The 27,383-nt window shown below is 41.5% G+C and overlaps 1 protein-coding gene across 1 annotated transcript; it reads right to left on the reverse strand.

Annotated features, from left to right (window-relative positions):
• Window positions 1–1,214: 1,214 nt before the first annotated feature.
• On the reverse strand, window positions 1,215–27,383 carry TGS1 (trimethylguanosine synthase 1). The gene is given in 14 exon segments (XM_050892846.1): window positions 1,215–1,470; window positions 10,601–10,679; window positions 11,785–11,845; window positions 11,848–12,000; window positions 13,320–13,463; window positions 14,404–14,577; window positions 15,490–15,841; window positions 17,304–17,475; window positions 18,572–18,658; window positions 19,632–19,749; window positions 21,172–22,024; window positions 24,066–24,238; window positions 26,111–26,175; window positions 27,311–27,383. Coding segments are annotated over 12 exon segments (2,370 nt in total). The 5' UTR covers window positions 24,126–24,238; window positions 26,111–26,175; window positions 27,311–27,383; the 3' UTR covers window positions 1,215–1,353.

Genomic DNA, 27,383 nt, shown 5'->3' on the forward strand with positions numbered 1-27,383 from the left:
GTAAAGTTAGAAAAAAATGATGTCCCAAGTGCTATTTTACTGCACTGCAAACTTGCACTGAGTCAGGTTGCATACGTGTTTTTTAACATCCCATACACACACAAACACTTTGGTCTCCTAACTGATTTGAAGAGTTGGATTTTCATTCCTCACGGGGAAAAAAAAAAAAAAAAAAATCTTATTTGGTTATTCTACACAGTTATTCTATAGAATTTTGTTCGTCAGCACTAACGTATGGTTTAGTGCTTAGTCTCTGCTGCCTTCAGCGTTCTGCTGCAGTCCAAGCAGAGGAGAAGCAGCACTAGTTTATTGTCTTAGAAACTATAGTCCTACACTCTTACCTCAAAAACAGGCTCAAAATTGATCTTGGGTACTTACAGTGCATTTCAGTGAGAGCACCATATCCATGCCCTAGACACTTCTCACCTGCCTCCTTTTCTGCTCGGAGAAGTGCCCAAGCCACTCTTCCCCCGCAAGCCCCGCGTGGGAAGGGAGAGCCCTCACCAGGGAGAGCTGGGCTCCCTCTGCCCTCCCCGAAGCCTGTGCAAGGATCCAAAAGGCCTCAAAAAGAGGGGGGACACGTACCCCTCTGGTTACTGAGACAAACCTCCAGTCAGAAGGTCTCTTCAAAATATCTTTGTAACGAAGAGGGCCAGCAAGGAGGAAAAAAATAAGTAACAAAAACCAGAGGGTAGAGCCCTCCCGCCAGCCACAAACATGCCCCGTTCTCTCCCTGAGCTGCAACAAGCCGGAGTACTCACTGTAAGAAATGTGTGGACCTTCATCCTACAAAGAAAAGCTGAAATGGTTTCCCATTGAGCATGGAGCCAGAGAGGTGAACTGTGGTTAACCTCTGGTGGTGTACCTGACCTTCTAGTTCCACCTGATGTTCAGATGCTTTCGTTTCTCAAGCACAGACAGCAGTTCTTGACACACAGCAGCTTTGAGGCTATTCTTTGTGACCCACTGAATGCTCAAAACCAGAGCAAGTACAGAAGTAGCACATGTGAGAGTTGCAAAGAAATCCCGAACTCCCCTTCAACTGGTTGGACTTGAACCTTGCAAGAATGCATTTTATAAAGATCTTTTTTCTACATTCACAGCTCGACTTGAACCTTGCAAGAATGCATTTTATAAAGATCTTTTTTCCTACATTCACAGCTCCTCTACGTTTATAATTTTGTCAAAATTATTATAAAACATTTATTGACGGTAGCAATAAACAGAACAAATTTCTGTAAACAGAAATTAAAGTGGAAAATGGCTTTAAGTCATTTTTGACCAGCCAGCTGTACAAAAGCTTAAGCAAAGCAGCAGTCAGGGAGGCTGGGTTTGGAAGAATCCACACTGAGTTCAGGAGATGTCATGCCTTATTAGATCACCAAAATAAGCTGTTATTGTCTTCAGTTTGTTATTGAGAAAATTTTGTTCTATTTCAACTTTCCCTCCTGGCCCTGCTAAGGAAGCCACCTGAAAAACAAAGAACAAAAAGCAAATCAATCAGTGCACAGGAAAAGAGGCAAACCTCCAAACCTTTTATTCAGATGAAATATCACGTAAAACACATCTTCGGCTCTGTTAATACCGGTGACAATATTCCTTGTCACCTAATGCCTCTGGTCCTCTTTCAGTGTCTCCTTTTACTCACAGAAGTGGTTTGTGGCTTTCTTGTGACTGAAAAATCCCCCTCGCCCCAAGCCATGAAAATAAGAGGACTTCAGAACTAGAGATAAATAGTCATCACTTCATATGCTGTGCTGAGGCGAGAGATGCTAGACTCTGGTTTGCAGGGTACTTGGCCTTTGAGACACCCAGTTGCGGCAAAAAGCAAGCTGTAAACTGTGCTTTGAAGGTGTCAAAATCCCAAGTTTTGGAGGAAGAGTAAAACCAAATCCTGGAATTAGGAAGCGTAAAGGTTGCACTGAAGAGTGGGGACAGGGGTGGGGAACAACCCAAACAAAAACAATCCCAAAACCTCAAACAGGCAGAGAAGCTCACAAAAAACAGCTACAGTTTTTTGTTGTTGCTATTGCAACCAAAAGAAATGCTGTTGCGTGCATTGGAGTCTCAGGCAGTGTTGAGGGTAAGGCTGCGGGCAGCTGAGTAACTGCAGGCAGGGAGAGCCCGTCAGGCAGCGCTGGTCCCAGAGCTCTCGTGTTTACGATCACTGGAGTGAGAATTTCACCGTTCATGCTCTGTTGACTGAGCCCGGTGCACACCTTTAATGCTTAATGATTACAGACAGACAGTGTTTTGCAGCAGACTTTGCATTTTGGACTGGAGCACGCAATACTCTCTCTCTCCTCTCCTGTTCCTACTCATGATGCCTAGTACGACCCCTTTAAGGGACGACAGCCATACAGGCTACCGATTTCTCACCAGGACAGACTGCATAGACAGAAGGAAGAGAACAACACCAAAACTGAGCTTTGACTGCTTTTTTCCCCCGCACCGTGGGCCCCGAGGACCTGTGCTGCGGTGGGGGTCCCTGCTCCACAGCCAGTTCTGCTCCGTGCTGCTGTTTTCCCTGCTCGCTGCAGGAAAACTATTTCTATAGTTCCCTAGGCAGGGAAACTTCCCGGGAAGACATAAAAGTGATCAAGGCCTACAAGCCTGCAGTAGATTTTAACTGATCTTTAAACCAAGAAGTCCGTGATGTTAGCAGCTGAAACTTAAAGTTCAGGTTGCATTACTAACACTTCTAAACTCCTTTGAGACTTGACTCTGTAGCGCAGGTTTAAATATAAACATGCTGAACTTCCTCTATTTTACTGTAAGTAAAAAAACAGTCTATTATCAAGAGGAAATAACAGATTAATCTGAATTATACTTTGAACCTTTATTGACTTGCCCAGAAAGTTACCACACTTATCTAAATCAAGCATTTACTTTTCTGTTTTGGTTTTTTTTTCCTCCCTTTTCATTTTTTTGCTTCTGCAGACAAAAACAAAAGCGTAAGTGGTTTCTTCATCCTTCAATTGAATGGTAATAGGAAAAAAAATCTCCACGTTCTTGTCAAAGAGGAACCTGCCACTTAAGTAAAAAAGCAGAAGCTGGCTGACATAAATAGCACAAGAATCTGAAATTGGCAAGTGATCAGGAATGTTAATTTTACAACTTATCTTTTCTTACTTGAAATCCTAAAAGCAGTTAACATCGTGGAGTGATCCGTATTTTTTCCTAGGACGATGTTAAGTTTGTACTTTTAATTTATTATGAACAAAAGCTGGAATGTCCCTTCCAAAAAGCATTAGAGGCTTTGCACTTTATAGCTAATGTTGTGTAAGTATTCGAAAATATTAATGGGATTAGTCAACTTAATATAAGAATAATGAAATTACTGTCTCAGGGTTACATACTCCTGCTTTCAGGGCACAATTTATGTCACTAGCATATCTAAGTATGACTAATGCATTGATATTAAACACAAGTGTTTACTAAATATTTCTCTTAGAAGACCAAGCAAAGCAAAATACTTCATGGGTAACACAGGCAAATGCTGCTCCTCCACTGAGGGGTGGCGTCCACCGAAGGACACTCGAGAAGTTACATACACTGTGTCTAGTCTAAGTGTTAAATCCAGGATAACTAAGAGTAATTTCAAACGACTACTGAAAGCATTTGATAAACCCAAAGGTGACAAAAATCTAAATAAGCACATGGGTGTAAGCTCTGCAAGGACAGATCCAGCACCGCAAGCTCCTCAACCCTCCCTGATATTCAGGGGAGAGAAATGCAAATCCTCTACAACGACGCTTATTTGTAAATTGCTGGAGGTTGCAAATTTAATTACACAGGAGTTGCCAAGTTTTCCTCAGAAGGGCTCAGTCAACCCTGATGGCGTAACGAGAGAAAGCTGCCACACACCAAGCTTCAGAAAGGTGCCAGCTTGGCGGAGGGACCCCCTCTAAAAATAACAGCAGATTGAGGAACGATGCTTTGAGAAAAACAAAGGTGCTCACCTATTTTTAGAAGTACTGACACGCATCTCCTGTTTTTGCAGTGAACTACAACAGTGAGTACGGAAAGGCTTCTTCATTTCTTTTAAAAATTGGACTAGTCCAAAATTTGTTTATTTTGCATTTTCCTGTGCAAATACGATGATTCCCTGCTGGCAACTCTCCTCATCCTGGTTTGTTCTTTAGCCCAAACCCACGTACTCGGGCAGGTAGATATTGCCTCCTTTGCTGCGCTGGGTAATTCTGCACGTGCCACACGCCTCCTCGGGCAGAGGCAAAGGATGCAGCTTCAGATAACACCTCCCTGCATCCCTCTCCCCTGGATGCTTCATCCTTCAGTTCAGCGAGTGCTGATGGAAATAGTCCACAGCTACACACACAGCCACAGAGCATTAAAAAAAGTAGCCAGCAGGTTTGGTCTCAAGTTTAAAATAGGACACATCAGAAAAGAAATATGAAAAGGGAAATGAACATGGAAGATTACTTCAGGAGCACAAGCTGCTTAAGGTGCAAACTTGTTTTATATTGTTCAGGTGTATTTTTGAACTCAAAGGTTTTCCTGCTGGCCTTGCAGGGTTTTTTTTTAATCATACTGAAATTCTTTTAGTAAAGTAACTTCCTATCTGTTCCAGCCACCAACTAACGTTACTGTGGATCAAAGCTCTATCATCATTTTTTCCCCTCCTCCAAGAAACTTTTCTAGGGTATGAGAAATATCAGCTTTTTGGCTTAACAGGCAGTCACACAAGGATTCATTTCATTTTATAGAACACTAGTAAAAAGAGGAACCGCCCCCCCCCCCCCAACCTAAAGGCTAGGGGGAAAAAAAAAAATCCCAAACTACTCGGAAAAAAAAGGCAATGGTATTCTTTACACTGAATGTAATAAAAAAAAATGCTCTCAGGCAGCATTTTTCAAAAGGTACAGGTCTGCAGGTGAATTATGCCACTGCCACGGCAGTGCTGCCACCCTTTGACAGGCTAGAGATTTTTTTTAAATTTTTTTTTTAAAACTCAAGGTGGGCAAACTACAATTCAGTATTCAAGTGCTATGAGCTCTAGGAAGACTGAAGTCCAGAAGTGCCACTCTGGTTTGGTGTACGCTGGGGGTATCTCCTGGTGTTATCTTTTATCAAGGACAGAGAACAGATGCGAGTTTAAAGTAGGCTGCTTAAAAGCTGCCGTTATTAACGTGATAGTCACAGCTGAAGCGTACGCAATTACATTCACTCAGAAATGATCAGCCTGCAAAACACATCAACCCATAGCCTTTCATCTGCCAACTCCCCTAATACCCAAGCATCTTAAAAATACAATCAAATTAATCTGAGTTCATCTCCTGGCCTCTCACTCCCTGCTTTGCTCATTGTTATATTAACACTGGATTGTGAAGTACACTCAAATTTTGAAGAGGGGCTGCTTTTTCAGTCATTCCACTTTCGAAAAGTTCTTGACGCTTTTTTTTTTTAATGAAATCTTTTCTCATACCCCATACCACCAAGAAGCCTGCTAGTGCAAAAACTGTAGAGCAAGTTAATAAGGTCCATGATGTGACTTCACAACACGGTGGCTATAACCCTCTGAGCAGAGCCACAGTGCCGTATCCCTTCTAGGGATCTATATTTAAGCTTCAGCTCACCTACACAGACAGAAAGGCTTCTGGACACTGGCAAATCTTTATCAAATTGCATTGTTTTTTCTTTTGTCACAGGCTGGATCTTGGATAGACCAAAACTTTTCTAACTCAAAAAGATAGCTCTCAAGTTGAATAATAATCAGGCATTTTACCCTCAGAATCATCTTCAATTAGCAAAGTCACTCATATTCTGTCTTAAGAGTAGACCAATATTATTGTAATAGATTTGCTTACTCTGCTATAAGGGTCATAAAGATTGAAATGTTATCTGAAAATTTGCCTCAATTATCCTGCTGTTTTGATACACTAACACGTGACCCAAAATTAAAACTTGCACTACTGTGTGCTCGAGATGCTAAATATGCAACATTTCCAGCAGCTAAAAATCAGAAAGACTTAAAGATAATCCCATGGTAAACAGATATAAGATTGTCTTTTTGCTAAAAGAGAAAAATCTGTTTCTGAATTAAACCACCATCTGTAAATTTGTACAATATGACTGTCTTCAAAGAACGGTGAAGAAGTTTAGGTTAATCACTAAGGCACAATACAGTATCTGAGCAGTTAACCGTCCACGGTCAGGATAAGTAATAAACTCCCGATTCCTCAGCACCCTGTCCCAAACTTGGCTAGGCTGGTAAAGGTGCTGATGTGGTCATCTGCCTCACAACATACCAGGTCACCAACATTTTAGGCTCATCAGTTTATTGGGGGGAGCCATCATGCAGCCTGACTCCATTTTGACCACCACTGAGAGAACAATACCTCAATGGCAGCACTCACACAGCTTACAGGAAGAGTCAGGAGCATCGCTACGTTAGTATGGGAACACTTGGGAGGGTATGTTTTGGTATCTTACGTAGCTGAGTATGCCTTCTGCAACAAGGTGAAAAGAAGCTATCCCACCATTAGGAAGGTGGCCCTACAGCAACAAATCCCAGGTTCCTCCTCCTTTGCCGCAAATATTAAGATACAGAAGTATTATTTGGTACAGAAAACAGTCCCTGCAAGAGATGAGCTACTTGGGATGAGTCCTGGTCCCTGAGGTGAGTACACACTTCCCACTCTGCACAATGAGGCAGAGCACAGCTTGCTAAACACTTCATAAACAACATTTAATCATTCTGTCTCAACAAGCTTGCTTTTCAAGTCACTCATGGAGGTCTCTTACATTTTGCTGGACTATTAAGACCTAAATGTAGGATCTCCTGCAGATATCACCTTTCTTCCCCTTGATCTGGTGGAAATGAACCAGCCAAGAAGGGGAAGGATGCTGGGGAAGGTCGAGCGTTCCCTGACTGCAGCCTCCCTGATGCCAGTACAGTCAATCAACTGCAGAGCAAGGGGAGGTAATTTATTTTCATACAAATTTTGCCAAGGCATGCATATTCACTCTCTTTTTTTTATTTTAATAATATCAGCTTAAATTAGTACCATTAATTCTTCTCATAGAATGCAAGAACAGTTTTCAACTACCCAAGTATTTATCAAGTGTTTTCACTTCATTTTGCTGGGGTATAATTTTGATTTAAATATGCAAGCCTATTTGAAACAGTGATTTCTAATTCTTTCCTACTTTGTGGGAATTCTAAGTAGGTCAAACTTTTTGTTTTGCTTTTCAAAAACACCACTGGCAGCCAAATACAAGTTTAGCCCCCCAGAACTGAAGCAGTATTAATATACTTCTGACTGGTAGTTTCCACAACTCCCCCTCTTTCTTCTTTTTTTTTTTTTTTTAAGGGATGTGAAAAAAAACTTAAAGAAAGAAAACACTCGGATGTAAAGATGCTGCAAAGAGATGGTTAGCAACAAGAGTGTCACACATGAGCTACATAATAGGCACTATTAATAAAACAATATATTTTTATGTATGTACACACACACATATATAATAATTCCTGATTATTCCTTAACTAGAAAGAATATTTTGAAAAATTGATTCGACCTAAAAATGGAACTGTATACATTAGAAATTTTGTAATAAGTACATGCTTGTAAACAAGGAGATTTGATGCAATTAAGGGAAGTGTTTCACATTTCTTGTAAATGCACCAACCATATTCCACTGGTTCGCTGCTCCCTCTCGAGGCAGAAGTACAGAAGTTCGTTTCTCCTCTTCCACCTAAGCTCAATGAATTTTGTAAGGGAATTCAAAGAACCCCATCTCTCTCTACAAGACTAACTCTACACAGAAAAGGCCATGCCTGCAGACATAATAAGCACTGTTTTGCAATAAAATAATGTGGAACAAGGTTGGATGTCTTGTCTACCAATAAGGCAATGAACACCAAGTCCTCCGATACAGCTAGGTCAAGGTCAGCTACCACCTGCTTTCACACCAGCAGCAGAATCCCTATTCTATGTTAGCTATCTAACTGTAAAAAGAAGCACATATTTTCCACTAAATTTGCACCACCTTAACTAAAGGTTAAACAGTATTTTTATTCTAAAGTTGCTTCTAACTGCTGGGCATTTATTTCCATTTCTGCTTGAGATCCACTGACAGACAGGGAAACTTGCACTGATACACTGGCTTACAGTCAGTATAAACATCTTCATGGAGGTTTGCAATGGCAATTAAGTCAGCTTCTAAATCAACTTTAATTGACAAACCACACAAGCACACCTTGGTTGTAGATTCAAGCCAGTCAATGAGGGACAAGAGGCAGAGTAAAGTTTTAAAAACTGCCACCTTACATGTTAAGCATGTTAGACCACCTATTCTAGGAGCTAAGGGATCTCTGAAAGCCTTACATATGTGTATGAGCATACAGAGTTAATTTTTGAGGACACAGAAGAGGCAAATCTTACATGCCTGAGCAATGTTACCACAAATCAAACTCAGGTTTTTAAGCTTCCATTCAAATCTAAGGCATCAGATAATCTGTTCAGCAAATATTGCCTTATCCAAGTTATTCAGTTTTCAGGTATTCATCTCCTGCAAAAAATGTTTAAGATTTACTTCATCAAGCTTTTATAGGCCCCTAGAGTTTATGGACTACATTCACAAGCCAAGCTGCATCACTACACCCTAGCAGTGGTGTCCACAGGCCCTTGCCAAGGCAGTTGTTGCAGCAGAAGCCACCCTGTCTGGTCCATGAGAAAAGTAAGATGGATGAGAACTGTGGGCAAAACCACGAGCAAACTGAGAAGACAACTGTCTACACTAATCATTAAGGAACTTCAATGATAAATCTACTTTTTTTCTGGAGATTCACAGCCCTGGAAGTGTAGTGGCAGTAAATTATGAAACTTCATTCTTAAATACAGCCGGAGATGATGGCAGCCAAATCCATAACCAGTCTCCTATGCACCAGAGTATCCACTAAGGTCACGTTTGGGACGCTCATGTTTGACACACCTCTGTCCATACAGGATTAAGACTATATTTCCCTAAACAGTGGGCTAGATTCACGTTCTCTTTCCTCGCTCTCAGATCATCAATCTTTAGGTTTTTTTTCTTATACTGGCACAATCTCTAGAGAAAGGCACGAGGAGCTGATTTCTCTTCCTGAGAGTAGCCCATAGCCTGGATGACTGAACCGAACCCAGGCCTCCAGCCACATGCTTTTAACAACTAAGCTGTGACCACAAAGCCATGTTTTTGAGCAACAGCAGTTACTCTTCAGCCATTTGTGTAAAGGCAAACCCGTGAATGTACATCAAGGAACACTTAGAACATCAACAACATTCAGAGCCAATCAGACCAAGACATAGACGTGGCAAGACACCTAAACCCAACCACGTAGAGCTGCTGAGCTCTTCTGTAAGAATAGGTGCAGGCCTGCAGATAGTACTCTTAGATGCTTTTGTGGGAACACAAGTGAAATGTAGATGCCTTTGCCCATTTATAAATCCAGTAAAAAGCGCTCATGAGCAGAGCAGAAACCGGGTAAGGTCATTCTTCATCGTGGGAATGAAACATTTGATAAAATGCAGTGGTTAGAAGTTGAAACTAGAGAAACTCTGCCTAAAATTAAGGTTCAAAGATTCATAAGCCACTTGACATTTCACCAGTCTGAAATGCAAAACACAACCGAATCATCACCTGCCGTACAAGTGGTGCTGTGCATAGCACGGGCTCATAGCGTGCTAATACTCAGGCCATGTGAATTTCAGCCTGTTTCTCAAGCCAGCTGTTTGCCACCAATGATTCTGCAAGCCACCATGTGGCTTGAGACCTTGCCTGCTCTAAGTCAGACACAGCTTTTGGAAAGGTAGGAAATAATCCTGTTAAGTCCTGCAGCATGTTGCAGGTGGGGAGAACAAGTCACTGCTTCCTTCTTTGCAAAAAGCTACAAGACATAATTAACATAGAAAATACACAGAGGAAACTAAACCAGACACTCAGGGGAATTGTTACAGTCATCTAATTACTTTAAAAAAAAAATTCTAACAAAAATCTCTAATACAAAAAACCCCACACCAGTGAAACAAATTGTGTGTTTATCAAGTCAGTGATGCATCTAACTATCTAATCACTGCAATGCAAGCAGCCCATACGGAACCACACACTTGTGTGGACAGCATCAGTGCCACCTCCGGTGGCCTGACATTTGTCTCTGATCTACTAATCAGTGATAGCAGTGATTGCGGGCTGTACAGTGATTTCCTGCAATTCCTTCATAAACTGAAAGCCATGAAAGTTTAGGACTCAGCAACTTATCAGATAGTGAGAGCTGGTTAAAAACTTTTCCTTTTCTAATGATGTATCTGTCTAGCACTCAAGAAATCTACTGGCTTTGGATCTTCTATAAGAACCTCCAATCTGTTGCTTTATGAAGGAACAGCATCAAAATAATGGAAATAATCTACTACTCCCATTTCTAAATGTATCAGAAGTACTGCAAACACAGAAATCATTTAACATAAGGTTCAAACTTAAAAAAACCAAACCCCCACATTCAGCTGAACAGACTTAAAAGTCTTAAGTTTGTGCTTATAATACCTATGTTTTAAGCCAGCTGAGCTTTTTGTAATTACCAAGCCCTTATCCAGTAACACACCTGGTCAATGTCAGCATTTCGAGGTAGAAAATACACAATATTGTTGGTGATCTTCTTGGAGAGCCTGAAAATTTCAAATGTAGAAGCCAGTAAAGGAAAAAAAACAAGAATGGGGAACGAGAAGTTCCTTCATATTCATTAATTTTTAAAGTATGTCCCAAATTCAGTTATTATGCAATTAAATTATAGTTAGTCTTCGGGTGTGTGAGTTAACTCTTCTGAAATGCAGAAGTTAGTATTGTCTAAATGCAGAAACTCTATTTCACTGTTATTGCCCTAGAAAGTAGGGAAAAAAAACCCCAAACACCTCACTTTTAAAGAAAATTTAACTGAACTACAGAGAAGTATTTGAGAAATTTGAGTGTAGTTTATAGCTAGTATACTGGTTTGGTATTTGTTTTCTAATCCATTTCATGGAATCTCTCTCACACATGCATACAAAAATTTCCTTACTTTTACAAATGTGGCTACGTTTTAGCCAAAAAGGAAACAACTGAGATTATTCTGGGGGAAAAAAACCCACCACACTTCATATTTGATGAAACTATTATGCTAATACCTTCCCAGATGAATGAGTACTCAATACCACTGTTAATAAGTTAGTATGGAATTTTACACATTAATTAAAAGGGTTAATATCTTGCTTGTACTCTTCTGTGATTTCCCAAGTCATAGGCAGGTGCTATAATTGAGAATAGTTTGAGTAAGATATTTTAAATAAGATATTACCTTTTACAAATCAATTAAAAAGTGGAATTAATGACTAAGTCATAGCTCATGTAACTAATTATTACCTATATATACATACCATATGGTTATTTGATTACTTCAGGGTATTTTAATAAAATAATATAAAGGAGTTAAAACTGCTGAATTAATGCTTTAAATTAAGAAGCTACTACAATTCTCTAAAGGATTTTTTATTTTTAAGAATAACTCTTTATGACTTTTTTTTTTAAATAAAAAATTTTAATAAAAATATTTAATTTTAGGTGGTCAAAGTCATATAGCTGAGGTTGGGGGACTAAACAAATGCGGCACATCTGGGACTTCAGCTGCTGGTCATATCATCCCCAGTCAGCCAACTGGACATGCAAAGTGCATGTCAAGAGAGAGAGGAGAAGAAAGAGAGAAAACTGCTCGTAAACAACTGAAAATCACAACGCGTAACTTTGAAAGGATATCCGTCCGGGCAAATCATGGTTTGTATATCGAAGATTTCGGCAGTGGCGTAGTCAGGCCCCCCCAGGGCGGGCTGAGGAACACAACGTCTGCTTGCAGGTCGGCAGCCAGAACCATGAAGTCTCCGCACACGAATTCTATCTGATCCGCCACACCGTACACCTCAGCGTTGTTGCGTGCAAGACTGAGCTTCTCAGGATCAATATCAATAGCAATCACTGCAAATGAGAGAGAGAGCGTGAATTGTGAATGCCACCTGACCACCAAAAGGACGTTTCAGAAGGAAGGTATTCTTCTGCAGCCACCAGATACAAGTCCTATCTATAATCTACTGTTGTGCAGTGAGTGACTACTTCAGTTTTATAGGTCATGGTAGACATGAAGGTACAGTTCCTCAGAGGGGAAGGACCTGCCCTTGCGTGGCAGGAGCAGAGGTTCCACCAAGAGCAGAACCGCTGCATTTACAAACCAGCAAGGGAAGCCACGCAGCCAAGACCTGAAGGGCTCAGCTGCTGTTGCAAAGCTGGGAAGCTTTAGCTTTTGGCAGTCATACATCTACTACCATGACAATCCTCCATCTCAGCTCAAGTAGTGGACAGGTAAGGCTGTCTGCCTAAGAGAGGAAGTCCTCCTCGCTTCAATCTTGGCAGGAGCCTGAGATCTTAAACGGTGTCAATTAGAAACTTACTCTTCTCCTTTGTTAAACACTTATCTGTGGCTGATCACATTGTACTGAAAATTGAGTTTAAAAAAAAACACCCAACACAGCACAAGAGAGATGATACAAGGGCAGTACATAATCATAGAAATAAAAATTTAGCCAGGAAATACAAAAAGCTAAGTGAAATTTAGAAAGTATTTATAGAATGGATCATAGCCTACCAAACTTAATGCAGTAGAAACTACCATTTGTCTTGCTCAGAAATTACTCAGAAGCGTTAGATGAGCTGGTATTTTACTAGAGTGTTTGATGAGCAGAGGAATATCAAGTAGTCAATGTTTTTACAGAAAGCACTCTCAATGTTTCACTACAATTTCATTAGCTGGCAACAGGAACTTAGACTAATATTAAAATTATCATCGCTTTTCTGTATTTGGTTCTGCTGCACCTGCAGGTGATCCCATTCAAGTGGTTTAAGTACTATTTGCCCGTAACCTGCATTTGAGTACACAGACTTGGCGTAACCATTGGGAAAAGCAGCAGCTTTGTGGTGTCTCTGCAGGTCGGCACTGCAAAAAGAACTCAACCTTTATCAGCAATCTTCAGAGCATCCAACAGACTAGTTACTATGCCACGTAAAAATAACTTTGACTAGTACAACACAAATCCAACTCTGACTTAAAATAGAAAAGCAGTTTTATAGGTTCTTTTTAAAAACAGAAAGCTCATATTGTGAGTCTGATGAAGCAAAAAAGCTTCTGTTGCTACAGAAGCACTGAAAAAAAAAAAAAAATCAGTGAACAAAGTGCATACCCAAATTTTTAGGGAAAAAGACTGAAAAAACAAAATAATGCACTATATACAACACCCGCTTACCTCTTTTTGAGGTCAATGCAAACTGAATAGCGTTTCCTCCAACCCCACAGAATGCATCCACTATGATATCGCAGTTGAATGACTGACTAACGCGGACAGCAATATGCTCAGCTATTTTCTCAGGAGTAACAGAAAACCAACCCTCTGCAAAGGAAAGGGAAGAAGTGCATTTTTGCCTCTTATTTCAAGGTCACCTAAATTAAAACCAAACAACCCCCCCCACAACTGAAGGTTTAGCGTTAATCCCAGCAATTTTGGCTTAGCACATTCAACCAGGAAATACAGGCTTTGAAGATGATAAACTGGTCAGTCCAGCGATTTGCTAAGCAAACAAAGTCTCACTGAAGCAAACAGATATGGCCTGAATCTCGGTAAATGCTTTGTTGAACTTGGTGCTGAGGATTCTGGCTTACCAAGGACAAGTCCACTGAGACAGCTATGAAAAACTTTATACATCACAATTACACTGTAACAAATAAAACCAGAAATATATCCTCTCTTATCCGACATACTATTTTCTTTACAGCAATGTCTGGTCTGCCAAATAATCTACGTGTTTATGTGGGAGAGCATTAGAAGTGAAAGGCTTGCAAAACCAACAACCCCAAGATACAAAAAAGCAGTAATCCTAATTCCTCCTTTACCTATAAATTTATGATTTGGAAGTGGTTTCTATGTAAACGTGGAAAAAGTAACTTTGAAAGTGACTGCTGAAAGTCAGAACAAAACAGAACAAAACTAGATCCATCAGCATATTTGGAAGTTTCAAAAAATTATTTTATAAAATATAGAAATAGAAAAATGTCATCGAGTTTCTGAAAAAGTCCTGACCAAGCACAATTTGGGTACAGTATGATCTTCAGCAAACATCAGGATTAATGCAAACAGGGTCCCATGCTAGAAGCTCTACTGAAGTCCAAGACTTCTGTTCACCTGCCTGCTGGGGGATGGAATTTATCCAAAGGTGCAAACGCACACTCAGTAATGCTCCTCTTATAAGAAAATCAATCATAAACTGCAAGAAGGGCCACAGCTTTGGATACATCTTATACCACCAAGTCAGTGCACTTTGTACTCAACACACCTCTGTCTAGTTTAATTCCCTCGTCAAACCGAGAGAACAGCCGGTAGCGTTGTGCCCAGTACTTGGCCAGCTCCGGATCAGCAGCAATTTCAGCAGGTATCGCTCCCAGCGCAATTTTATTCCTTCTTCTCCTTTTTTTCTCCTTCTTCTTTGCAGTAATTTTTTCATCTACAGCTGGAAGACACTGCAAAAAGTTAACAATCACTGTTCTTGTAGGCTAGGAATGTAATCAGTAGCTAGATGAGAGTTAAGATATAAGATGCTCATGTTTAACAACACTGCTAAGTGTCCTTTATTACTGTTTGCCAGATTACGCAGATTAGTAGTTTAAGTTAAAAAAAGAGCATCCTGTATTTCAAGGGAATAGTGTTACCTGACAGGTATCAGTCAGTCCTAAAAATCATAACACTTCACCCGTTATTTAAGAGCCTTAACAGGCTAGCCATCATCTTCAACTGATGGCAATAAACTCTACAAAGTGAGCAAACAAGTGGATCAGAGACCAATTTAATGCCATTATATAAATAAGGAATAAGAACCAATTTTGACAAGAGTTTTACAGTAGAAATCTAACATAATTGAATTACTGTAGGAAGGATTAAACTATATGTAGAAACCTGAATAATCCTGTTTTCCTTTGTTTACAGTGTTAAACAGAAAAGTTCATAACATAGATTCCCCCCCCCCCCGAAAGTAATTTTAATGACACATGCTCCCCAAAGCTCAGCAATGTGCATCTGAGAACCCAAAACCTGACAGTCTGTGCATCTACCTGAAGTTAATCACCCTCGTCCTTACAGGGGAAAAAGGGTGTGAATTAGAGACTGTTAGATCACATCTAGGATCAACAATGACTGTTTATCTATAAAGAAATACTGCCAATATTAAAGACAAGACCTGGGATTCTGGCGCTCCAGGAATAAGCTACGTCCACTAGCACAGCTCTCAACCGGCCTCATTACCCCTTGGACCTAACGAGTCTCTTTGAATAAACAGAATAAATAAATACCACACAACGCTGTAATTTGGGAAGGCAGTATTAAGTCCGCTGCCAATTCATTTCCAGTTTGTAGGAAACTGATGTACCTTGGCTGACGTCCCCCGTCTCTGCTCGGAGATAATCGGGAATATCCAGAGAGACTAGCTGCCGCCCGCAGCCACGCTCCTGCCTCCCCGCACCCCGGCCATCGGAGCCGCTCGCTACCGCGTCCTGCGCTTCCTCCTCAAGGTTACTCCCTCCAGGCTCTGCGAGGGCCGCGCTGGAAGACGGTGGCTTTTGGTTTTCAGCGTTCAGTGTCGCAGTCTGCACGGCAGTAACGCTTTCCTGATCCTCCGAGTCGCTGCTCGCAGACAATGCCTCTGCTTTACCCTGAGGGGAGGCTGTCTGGGATGCGGCTTCCTCCCCAGGTTTATTAATCCGCTTTAGGAACTCTTCCACCTGCAATTGTCAAATATCACAGACGATTAGATGGTGCTGTTCACCAGCTACCAAGAGCACAGTTTAAAAGCCTTACAGTTCAAAAGCACCTGCCATGCATGCACTCTCTACCACATGTATATTGAAAAAAGTAAAATATCCAGAGTCAAAACATTCAGGAAATCTTTAACTGTGCTCCCTTTTTACAACATTTGGAAACAAGTTGTCTTTGGGAACTAGATACCAGCTACTCGCAAAAGAGAAACTCCACAAAATCAACTGATTAATACAGTAAATCATTCTCAAGTAATATCTGAAATATAAATAGTCAGGCTTGCCACAGCACAGGTGACCAAGACTACTACTTTTTAATTAACTATCTTTTCTCCAGTCTGCATTCAGAAAAGCTGTACTCTGCCTTTCAGGTTAGCATGAACAGGTAAAATTAACCTTCATCCATTAGTTGCCTCATCTCCAAGATGTATCAAACAGTGCATGTGCTAAAGGGTTCTGCTGCACAGTAGAGAGCTCAACATTACATCCTAACCAACGTGCAGGCACTAGTCCAAACTCTTCAAAGGCATAGGCAGATGCTCACTTTTACGTTACAGTTCCTCTGAGTGGCACTAGGCCTGGGGCAGTTCCTTACCAGAAAGTCTGAGGAAATCTATAGCTTTTTTTTTCTTCACATAATTAAAGTTGTCCTCGAACTATACTGGCTTCAGGTACAAGATGGCAATGGTCAAGCCTTTGATCAAAAATTACAGCAATGGGACTGGAGTTCAATACAATATGTGCTGTCACCGGCAGAAAACAGTGTTCTGCACTTGGGTGTTAGGGAAGGCCAAGCGCCCCAGAAGAAGGCAAAGCAACATTGAAAGTCTGAGGTAAGAGATTTTCAAGAGACTCAACTAAGAAAATCTCCAGTGAACAAGTTTTTCTACTCATTACTAATTTCTGAGTTAAAAAAACAATTAAGCATAAAGTTATAGGTGAAAATAAATGCAGGTAGAAGTGTAAGCAAAAATGTTGATACAAATTACTAAGAACATGGAGTTACATGAAATACACTAACCTATACAAACATTTTTCTCTCACTGCTGAAATGCCAGCACTAGCAAATGCCCTCACGTGCATTTTTAAGTCAGAGATACTGTTAGTAACTATAGAAACCTACACACACCTCTAAAGGAATGATGCACCCAGATGTTAGGAATGACTTTCACATAACTTTGCCATTAAGCTCGCATTCCTCTTGAGAGATTGCCAAGAGTCTACCAATGCCTTTCCATATCCACCCTAACCTAACTACTCTTCAACTAAGCGGGGGGTGGGGGGGAGACGGGGACGACAGCAGTGGAGTGACCCTTTAAAAATGCCACCTACTCTGGGCAATTAATTTTTAATTTTTTTCCCATTTTTCATAATTCAACAACAGCTAAGGGAGCAGATAAATCTATGAATTACAGCAACACTAACCTACCTTCTTCAAAGTTTTATTTTTTTTGCAAGACGTTTCAGATTCCTCTGTAAAGAAGATGTGTGTGTTTTTGCTCTTCCTTGGTTTACGCATATCCAAGAATTTGGACTTGAGTTTTACTTTTTTCTCCAAGTATTGCACACTTCGGTGGGTGAAATCTGGAATTCCACCATACCTGAAATTAAAAAAAAAAGGGGGGGGGGGGGGGGGAAGAGATAAAAATAAGGACTTAGTTGGTTAATTTCCAATCTGGAAGCTTTAGCATGAAAGTTGATGTCTACAGAAAATGATTTAGACTAAATTATTTCTTTATGAGACATTTCCTCCACTCTTAAAATATACGTCACTGGATGTAGCTGCAAAACAATGTACCCTCATGAAAACTTTTAAATATTTTTATTTGAAAATGTTTACCCGAATTGGTTTTAGATTTTTTAAATTTTTTTTTCTAATAGGTGTATAACTTTACGTGGAAACAATTTCCCAGACCAGCCTGAAGAACAGGAAATTAAAAAATATCTTGATCAGTAGAATAAAACATCTTTTTGGTGGCTGTAAAGAACCTCCAAAACAGCTACTTTTGTCTCCTGGCAAATGTAACTAAAAAAAAAAAAAAAAAAGGAATATGGGCAATTCACTTAAATAATTTTTATAAAGTAGAACAGAGATTGTCAACTACAAAACACACTCCTCTTTGAAACATATATATATGTACTGAGCAACTTGCATCTCGCAGAAGCACTAGACCTAAGCTACAGTCCACCTGTGTCCTACGATGTTACTTCTACAGCACCGACCACCATATCTTTAGGTCATACCACCAAAAATGAAATTTCGCTGGTCAACGCCCTGGCAACACTTTATTAGTATAGCAACATTTTACTGGTAGAAAGCAATCTCATTCCAATATGAAACAGCTATAAACTATGACCTAAGCTAACAGGACTCCAAACTGAGAGGACCATTCATTGTCAGAGCCTTTAAGCTCTAATTTAGGTAGCTGACGAGCCATTTAACATTTACACAACTGCAAGTACCTTACGAGTTAGACTTCTGTTTCAAAGCACTTTTCTTGTTCTTTAATTAGTCTCTGTAACTTTGCATCTCTCTCTCTAGCCAAAGGATGACAGTTTTATTAAGAGCAGAGACTAACTTTGGGAATCATCTTCAAAAGTTTAACAAAATGGGAATGGAGATGAATGGTCTATTTGAATAGTAACAAGAGAGCTGACTTGCTACGAAGAAACCCTGAGTTCCTCATAAGCAATTACTTTTGTCCTATGCCACACTTGAAACCCAAAACAGAGCAGGTTTCCTCAGGATCTTCCACTGGGTTCTCATCCACATCCAGTTCATGGCTAGGAAAAAACACACAGATGACAAATTTACTTATTGTAAAAAACACTCTTATTTTACAGATATACCACTAAGAAACTCAAGTATCGAAAACATTCAAATGTGGGCTTCAGTAAGTTCTTCCACACACTGCTGAAACCAAGCAAGGCAGATAACACCAGCCTATTCATATCCATGAGCACATACTTTTTTTTTTTGTTTTAACCCAATTCTAGGGATGTATGCACGTCCTTCTATTGGGGTTATAATATTCCAACTATTCCGAATGACCTCTTGAAATGTTTAATATCAAGCTTTACACGGAACTGATGAAGATAGTGTTTGTTCACCCTATTTCCAAATCACCTTCACCATCTATTATGTTATCTATATTATTATCTATTATTAATGGTATGGCAGCAGCAAAATACTAGAACAAAACCAAAGCTACAGGATTAGCAGATAATAATTCTATCCATCCCTTCACCTTTGAGTCTGTAAATTTATTAGAGAGGAAGAGCTATCTCATCATCTTTGAGGCTATAAATTTTTAGAGAAGAAAGAAAAAGACTGTGACAAGGCAGAGATTAGCTATTTTATGATTGCCATAGCACTGAGCACTTTACTGGCAGCACGCAATTCAGTTAAACAATACAAATCACTTACGATCGTTCTGGTATCATCTACACTAATTAGACCCAGATAAGCAAGTTGTCCTATCCAATTTAACAATCTTGTATACTTCAGTGGTGCAAGAATAGTACTGTCACCTTGCACAGTCATCGAGGCCATTCATTGTTTTCATAAAGCAACGGAAGAGAAGAAATATCCACCGCCTCTTGCCAGGTAAAGTGATAAGCAGTGATGGAAGACTATGTGGTTTTGTACTGAAGTTTTAACTCACAATCTCAAACAAACAAATCGTTACTATAAATCAGGAGGCTTCTGGACCCAGGCTTCTTGAGAAAAAAATCTCGTCTAAATTTCATGACTTGCCTTCTCTTGACTTTGGCATGTCTGTATTCAGGAGGCTCTTCATTCTCATCTTCATCTCGGTCACGAAGCAGCAACTGTTCTTTGTCATTTGAATTCGAGCTACATGATCCCTGTGAACCTAAAAAAGATAGATGATATCATATTTTCCTTCTGCATAAATTAATTCCTTATCTTCCTGTCCCTAAAGTACATCTGCAGCTACAGTTAGGTTGTTGTACATACCCGAATCTGACAAATAAGGCACAAGTGCCAAACACACATATCTTTACCTGTCTTTGTTTGAGGGACAACATACCAATACAAGCTGCCAGTATTAGTTACACTGTAGAGTTAATAATCTTAAGCAGGACCAACTTCAAATTATCTCAGCTCTCCCAGAAAAATAAAATGCCTACAAGGTACAAATTCAAAACAGTTTCTTCCTTGTGCATAAATTTTGTTTCTATTTCATTAGCTATGCAAAGATATTCACATACATTTAATGAGAGGATTCCAACACTCCTCTCATTTCTTGTTGGAAAGGAGATTTTCCTTTCACCTCTCCCATTCCAACTCTACTGTAGGATCAAGATGGGACCACACCTGCTTCTTCCTTCCTTAGAAAGTCACTAGCAGCGGACTCAGAGGTTTCCCACCAAACTGAAGTCCCGAGCTGCTGACACTTAACTCACGTACTTCATCCCTCCTCTTCAGCAGGAGAAACCATACAACAGTCAGGAAAGACGTTACACTGCTGCTTACAGCAAATGCTGGCAGGAAGAACTGGCAGGCAAACGAGACGGCGCTCTCCTTTCTCTACACACTGAACTGGCTGGCAAAAACGTCTCCAGCCCAGTCTTGTACCTCCCTTGCAGAAGCTCTTCCAGTAGTGTAAGGCACAGCCACTGGCTTTCACCATACTACTACATTACCTGGCCCTTCCACTTGTTAGCACTAGCTGGGGTTGTAAAGACATCTGCAGCTCACTGCCTAACTGGTAATGCTGGAAAGGACCTCTGGAAGACATCTGCCCCACAGTAACACAGTAAAACAAAACGAGTTTATTTTTCAGGTATGGCATTTTTAGACAGAAGGCAAAAAAAACGCTCAACCCCAGAACTGCAGATCTTTTTTTTTTTTTTTCGCAAAAAGCTGTTCTTAAAATTTGTCAGATTCATGAGAACATCAACCTGAGTTTGCATTCATTTTAGACTATCAGTGAGAAGACACATCAGCTGAATGACACAGCTGCAATACCAAGATAAATAAATACGCACTAACAGTGCTCTCTCACCACTTTCTGTAGTACATTTGAAGATTTATGAAGTACATGTTCTGTTAAAATCACTTCTGGCTGAAGAACACATTCAATGTACAGGTTAGAGAGGAGAGAGAGTGTGCAGAGAAGCAGAGGCAAGAAAAAGGAATCAAGTATGCAATCATTCCACAAAATACTTGATCGACTTTCTTAAAATGGCATAATACAGACATGCCGTTGCTTCTTATATATAACAACCTAGAGAAATTCTGGTAGAATCAGTTTCAGTTGATTTTGTATTACCTGACTGGTTAACGCTTTTATTTTCACAAGATGCACTCCTTTTCCTGGTTCCTCCATCGCAGGGCTCCTTCTGGCTTTCGCTGTCAGATGACCTACGCTCTTGAGGACCTTGGTGGGCTACTGTTAGAGCTGCACTGCTCTGCTCCACTTCCTCCAAATTCAGATTTAAATTACAGATCCCAGAGATTATTTCACTGTGGGGCTCAGCACCTGAAGGGAGTGTTTCCTCACTTCTGGTGTTAGAGGGAGACAACTCCAAGCTCAGCACTTCACTGTGTTCAGCCCCTGGGCTAACCAAGTCCATTTTTCCCGAAAGACCTGTCTCCTGGGCAACCCCATTAGCTTCCACATTGTCACTGTGGGAGCCCTCAGTAGTCCATCCTTGACTTGTCCAGTACTGAAACTGTTCCCAGTAATACCAGTACAGTTCGCTATAATGCTGCTCCCACTGCTCCCTGGTGTCCGGACTATTCCAAGGCTCAGAGGCTGTGGTGGCCTCAGACGATGAGACCTCTTGATGCTTCTCCAGCCAACTTTGCCAAAGAAGGCCCTCTCCGTACTTGCTCCAGTACTTCTCCCATTTTTCTTTAAGTTCGCTGAGTAAAGCCTCATTTGCAAGACTTTCTGAACTTTCACAGTTCCCTTCACTTACAACCTGAGGTTTACTGCTCTTCTCACATTGCTCTGTAGCTAGGGCCATCTCACCAGAAACCGACTGGATGTGACCACCACAAGCTTGATCCTGGCATTCCTGCCCCACTTTATCCTCATGTTTTTGCTGTAACTCTTTTTTCTTCTTCTTTTTCTTTTTCATAATCTTCATGTTACTTCTCTTTCTATAATTTTCTGTTGCCTAAAATATAATGGAAAACATACTTAGAAGTCCACAACGTATATGCAGTCTTTTTTTGTCCTCTCTGCAAGCACACTTCTGTTTCCATTGTAACCCTCGCTCTCATTGCAATCTTGCTGTTAGCTTTCTCCCCACAAAAGGCTGTAGCGTTTATGGGTCTGATAGGGCCCTGCTGCATAACCTTGGCTGACATTGCTGAGGAAGTTGTGAGAAAGAGCTGTGAGAAAGTCTATAGAAAGACACACACACAAAAAAAGGCAGAATTACAGACAGAAGCGGGGCTGCTGAGAGGGAAGTCATTAGTAGCTCAAGGATTCAGAAGGAAAGACATCAGCATGAAACACTATAAAATCCTAAAGAGAGGTTGGTCGGGAATTGAGGGGTCACTGGCTTGAGCTCAACAGTAAAACAGTATCTCAGTAACATCAAGGACCTGTTTCAGGGGGCGGTGGAGGCTGACCCTTACTGTCGCCTGGTATCTGCCTTGCCAGCAAACACTGGTTCAGGTGTCTTATTAGGGTAGTGAACATATAATGCTCAGCCTAACAGAATGTTAAATCCTTGCTGTCTTTGGGTGCTCTAAACAAAAAAGCATCGCTTTATACTCGTAAGCTGTGTAAATCCTGCAGCTGAACCTCTGTATGTCTGAAGACACTGACCCAAAAGAGGGGTGTAATATTCTTCCCATCCCATACTGATCTCCAGGTTGCCTAACAGAAACACAAGGAAACAGCCTCCTCTCCAAACAGGTGGCCCTTTCATTTGTGCAATACAACCATTTCACTTGTTACAACAAACTCAAGACTACTACAGCTGTCTAGTGGAACAGAAGACAGAAACCTGTTACTGAAAGGAAACACTAAGGTTAACTTGCTGGTTTCATCAAATACAACCCCACCTGTTTCAGTGGGGCTTCCTGTGCTTACAGATATAAACAAGATAAAAACATCCAAGAAAAGCAAGTTTTTCTATCAGTAAACCTGCCAATTATTTTCATAAACTGCCAAATTAAGTCTGGCAGGTAAAAAGGCGGTGGTGATGAGGGACTACAACTTACATGGGCAAAAGACTGCAGACACACAGATATTACCCCAAACGTCCCATCAGCTGCAATCCCTAGTTTTGTTGCATTGACAAATGCATAAGGTGGACTATAAAGAAGTTAGGTTCAGAGAACTGGCATTAATCTTTCATCCACATCCCTCATAATGTCATGTTAATACACGAAGTGCAAAGCACAACGCTTAGTAATAATGTAGTAAAAAATTACAATATATTCTCATTCAACTTATTTGCAGTATTACTACATAGAACAAAAACTGCACGTATACTTTGGGCTTGAACATGGATGCCTGTAAGGTCTATTTACATGCCATCAATTAAAATCACGTACAAGTTTCTCCTCTTTATTTACAAATTAATCAGGTCAGAACCATGGAGTGCTCTACACGAAAGTACTCTCTCGCTGCCAGGGAGGTCTGTAATCCATAAAGCGGACACAGTGTGGATATCCCACTGTCTTTTTCTCATCTGTGAGCAACTTTAGTCTTCCTCGAAAGCCCAAATGCTCCCTATGGGAAGCAGAGCACCCAAGCCTCACGCCTGCCCTTTGGAACAGCCTGGCTTTATCAGCTGCAAGGGGGATCTGAGAAACCAGCTTTTTATATTAGTATCTAAAGCTAAATGGTTAAAGCAGACAGTGTGAACACAGGTGCTCGGATCAGAGTGTACTAGTTGTCCTGATGCAGAGCACCAGTGTTACCACGGCTATTTTAAACTAGCTCTCTCTAGTAGCAAGAGGAATACAGATATGGAAGCATAAAGCACAGCCTGACCCTGTTTAGTCAAATTGGCAGGTGGATTTTACAAACTGCACAGACCACGGTGCTGCATGTTGTTACAAGTACGCGAGGCAGGCAGCTTAAAGCCAGCTTGGATACATTTCCATGAAGTGCAGTCTCAAAAATAACTGAGGAGCAGGCATGCCCCTACGTCTGGAAACACAAAGTAAACAGAACAAGTAAAGCAAATAAAGATTTACCACAAAGTCCCTGTGGGCTGACTGCCCACCGAACTGAAGCGGCAATCCCATACTCTTCATAAGCTCAGCCTCCGAGTCTAGTTCAACTTCTTCCAGGTCAAGAGCATGATTAGTATCCACCTTTAATGTCACATTGGGACAACGGTTCTCCTCCTCAGACGCTTGTTCCTCCCCTATTAACAAATTATATTAAGTGAATATAATCTGGTTCTGATGCCTCAATGCAACAGTATGGCCTACAAAAATTAGCAGAACTACCTCTTAAGCTTCCTTTCCCATTTAAAATTTTTGTCGTAAGCATCTTATTTCCCACATAACTATCAGTAGGAACTAAACTCTAACTTCGACAGCCAAAACATTGCAATGGGTCTGTTTGGGATGGAGTTAACTTTCCTCATATCAGCCCCTATGGTGCTGTGTTTTGGATCTGTGGCTAAAACAGTGCGGATAACACACTGATGTTTTTGCTATTGCTGAGCAGTGCTTGCACAGCATCATAACTTTCTCTTTTCCCCCACTCTGCCCTCCCCAGTGAGTAGGCTGGGGTGGGCAAAAGATCAGGAGGGGACACAGCTGGGACTGCTGACCCAAACTGAAGGGATAATCAACACCGTACAATGCGATGCTCAGCAATAAAAACTGGGGTAGACAGTATGGGTGCTTGGGGTCAACCCACCACAAACATTCACCTCAATAACTTGGAGAGCAAACTACAATAACGCCCAACAGACAACAGAAAAATTAGTATTAGGAAAAGAAAATTCTTTACAGGAGTTCTTTTGGCATGTATCAGAGCAAGCTTGAAATAAAAGAAACTGCTGGTTTTGTTACAAATCTTTCCAAAAGACTCTAACAAAGATAATACGATTTTACAAAAATGTAATGTGTGAACTACAGAACATAATTATCTCAGAAATAACTTATCAACTATCAAAACACTGCTTGCACATCTATCAAATTTTTAAGCAACATCGTATGTATATAAAATGACAAATACCACTGAGAAAGTAGGAACTGTATATTGGTGAAACTTATGAAATACAAAAGCCCTTGACACAGTTGATAAAACTGAAAAATTTAAGATTTTTTTTTTTTTGGTCAGGATATATTCATTGCCAAATTATCACACAGCACAAGACTCTCCTGTTTTTAACTGATTACTTTCACCACAATGCAGTCATATATGCACAAAAACATGGTTTACATTCCCCTTCTTCACTCCATTCACACTGCCTCCATCTAACCTGTGCTATTCATTCTCAGCTTCTATGGACATTCTTTTCTGTTCAGACTCCTTCCTTTCAAATCAAGCTATTATATGATGCTGGAGCTAGCAAGACAGCAATGAAAAATCAGATACCAAAGCAATTATGTTCAGATAGGCATATGTGGGGAATTCAGGAGGATAGAGCAAGGGACTGGTGTTGAATTTGCCAGAGCATGCACCATGATTATTCCTAAAATACAAGGAAGTAGGGAGAGGCTTACTCCTCTGGTCCTCCTCCTATGATTCTTCATGTACATGCAAATCATAATTTCCCTCACCAGGGCTACTGCTTCTTCTCTACTTCTGGCCCAGCAGATTAAGCAGCAACAGCTAATGTCCTAGTCTGGGGCAGAGGCAGCAGGACAGTATTACTCCCAGGCAAACACCTAGGATTTGCAGACCCTCCGTTATGTAATCAATTTTGAGCTACGGAAGTTGAAATTATGATTTGAGAGCAGGTCAGGCACTTGTGAGCTAATCTGCTCTGTGCACCAGGTAGAGATTATGTGAGCTGCTAAATCTGTGCAAACAGGAATAAGCATCGCACCTGGTTTGGCACAAACTTCCACATCAAGATTATAGTAACTTGAAAGTTATGCAAGTGCTAAGTTATTATTCACATCCATCCCCATAACAAAAGTACTGAAAAACAGGCCAGAAATAAGAACAAAACTATGGGTTAGCAGCTATACAGTCCTACTGTACCTTAAATAACCACACATAACTCACTTTAAGTATAACTGCCCACCATATTGCACAGTACATTTTACTACCTTACCTGTACTGTCATTGTCATCTTTGACATAAAATCCTTTTAATCCCAGTTTATATAATTTTCGATCTCTGTAAAAATGAAGAGAGACATTGACACAGAAGGTCATCGTTAAAATGAATTTTTTTTTACAGTAAAAACAATCATTCAGTGGAACAACCTCCCCAGGAACATGGTACAGTCCCCATCGCTGGAGGTTTCAAGATGCGACTGGACAGGGTGCTAGGTAACCTCATCTAGGCTCCCTTTCCCACGAAATGCTGGCCCAGATGATCTTTCGAGGTCCCTTCCCACCTGGGCTGCTCTGTGATTCTAAACACACAAAGCAAAGAAAAATAAGAAAAAGGCAGCACTTCAAAGCCTGATGTGAAAAGCCCACACAGGAGTTGTTCAGAAAATGTTGCTGCTACACAGAATACCCGGGAATTAAATTTTTCGCCCGCAAAACATTCTGCTTAAGTGGTTGGAATCTAGTGTCTTCAGTCCAAAAGTGCAAATATTTCAGGCACCACCCAACGCTGAAGGCACCTCATCTCTGCAAGCGCGTCTGCTAAACACTGAGTATGTTTAACATCAATAGCTCCGGTAACGGCCACAACCTCTTCTCCCAAATCACGCATCTGCGACAGACAGCCCGTGAGCAGCATCTCTCCCCCACCACCACCCCCGCCCCGCTGAGAAACCTGCTCCTCCTCCTCTCTGGCTCGGGGAGGCTCCAGGTCCCTCCGCGCCCGTTTGGGGAAGGGAAGGGAGAAGGGGACGGGGGGGGGGGGGGGGGGGGGCGCCGCGGAGCCCCGGCCGCGGAAGGGAGGGAGCGCTGCGGGCTGAGCCCCGCAAAGCCGCTGCCCCAGCCGGGGACAACGCAGCGCGGCCCGCGCTCCCCGGGAGGGAGCGGGCTCCGACCGGCGGGACCGCTGCTGCCCGCCGGGCCGTGCCCGCTCCGGCAAGGGCTCCCCCGCGCGAACCGGCGTTCGGGTGGGCTCCGTCCCCCCGCCTTTTCTGCCCCCCCTCCCCCCCATGGCTGGTATCGCTTGGTAAACACAACCTACAGGGACCCTTTTGCGCACCTCCCCCTGCTTGCAGCCGCCACGGCCGCAGCAGCACGGCCCTTCCCCGCACCTCCCCAGCAGAAACCTCCCCCGGCCACGCGGGACGCGAACACGCGGGGGCCGCCCGCCCGGTACCGGCGGCGAGGCCGCTACTCACTCGACGAAGGCGCGGGAGCAGAGGCAGAGGATGCTGCGGGCCGCCCCCGCCCGCAGCAGCAGCTCGGCCACCA

Source organism: Gymnogyps californianus, chromosome 2 (assembly GCF_018139145.2).
Source record: "Gymnogyps californianus isolate 813 chromosome 2, ASM1813914v2, whole genome shotgun sequence".
Classification (NCBI taxonomy): domain Eukaryota; kingdom Metazoa; phylum Chordata; class Aves; order Accipitriformes; family Cathartidae; genus Gymnogyps; species Gymnogyps californianus.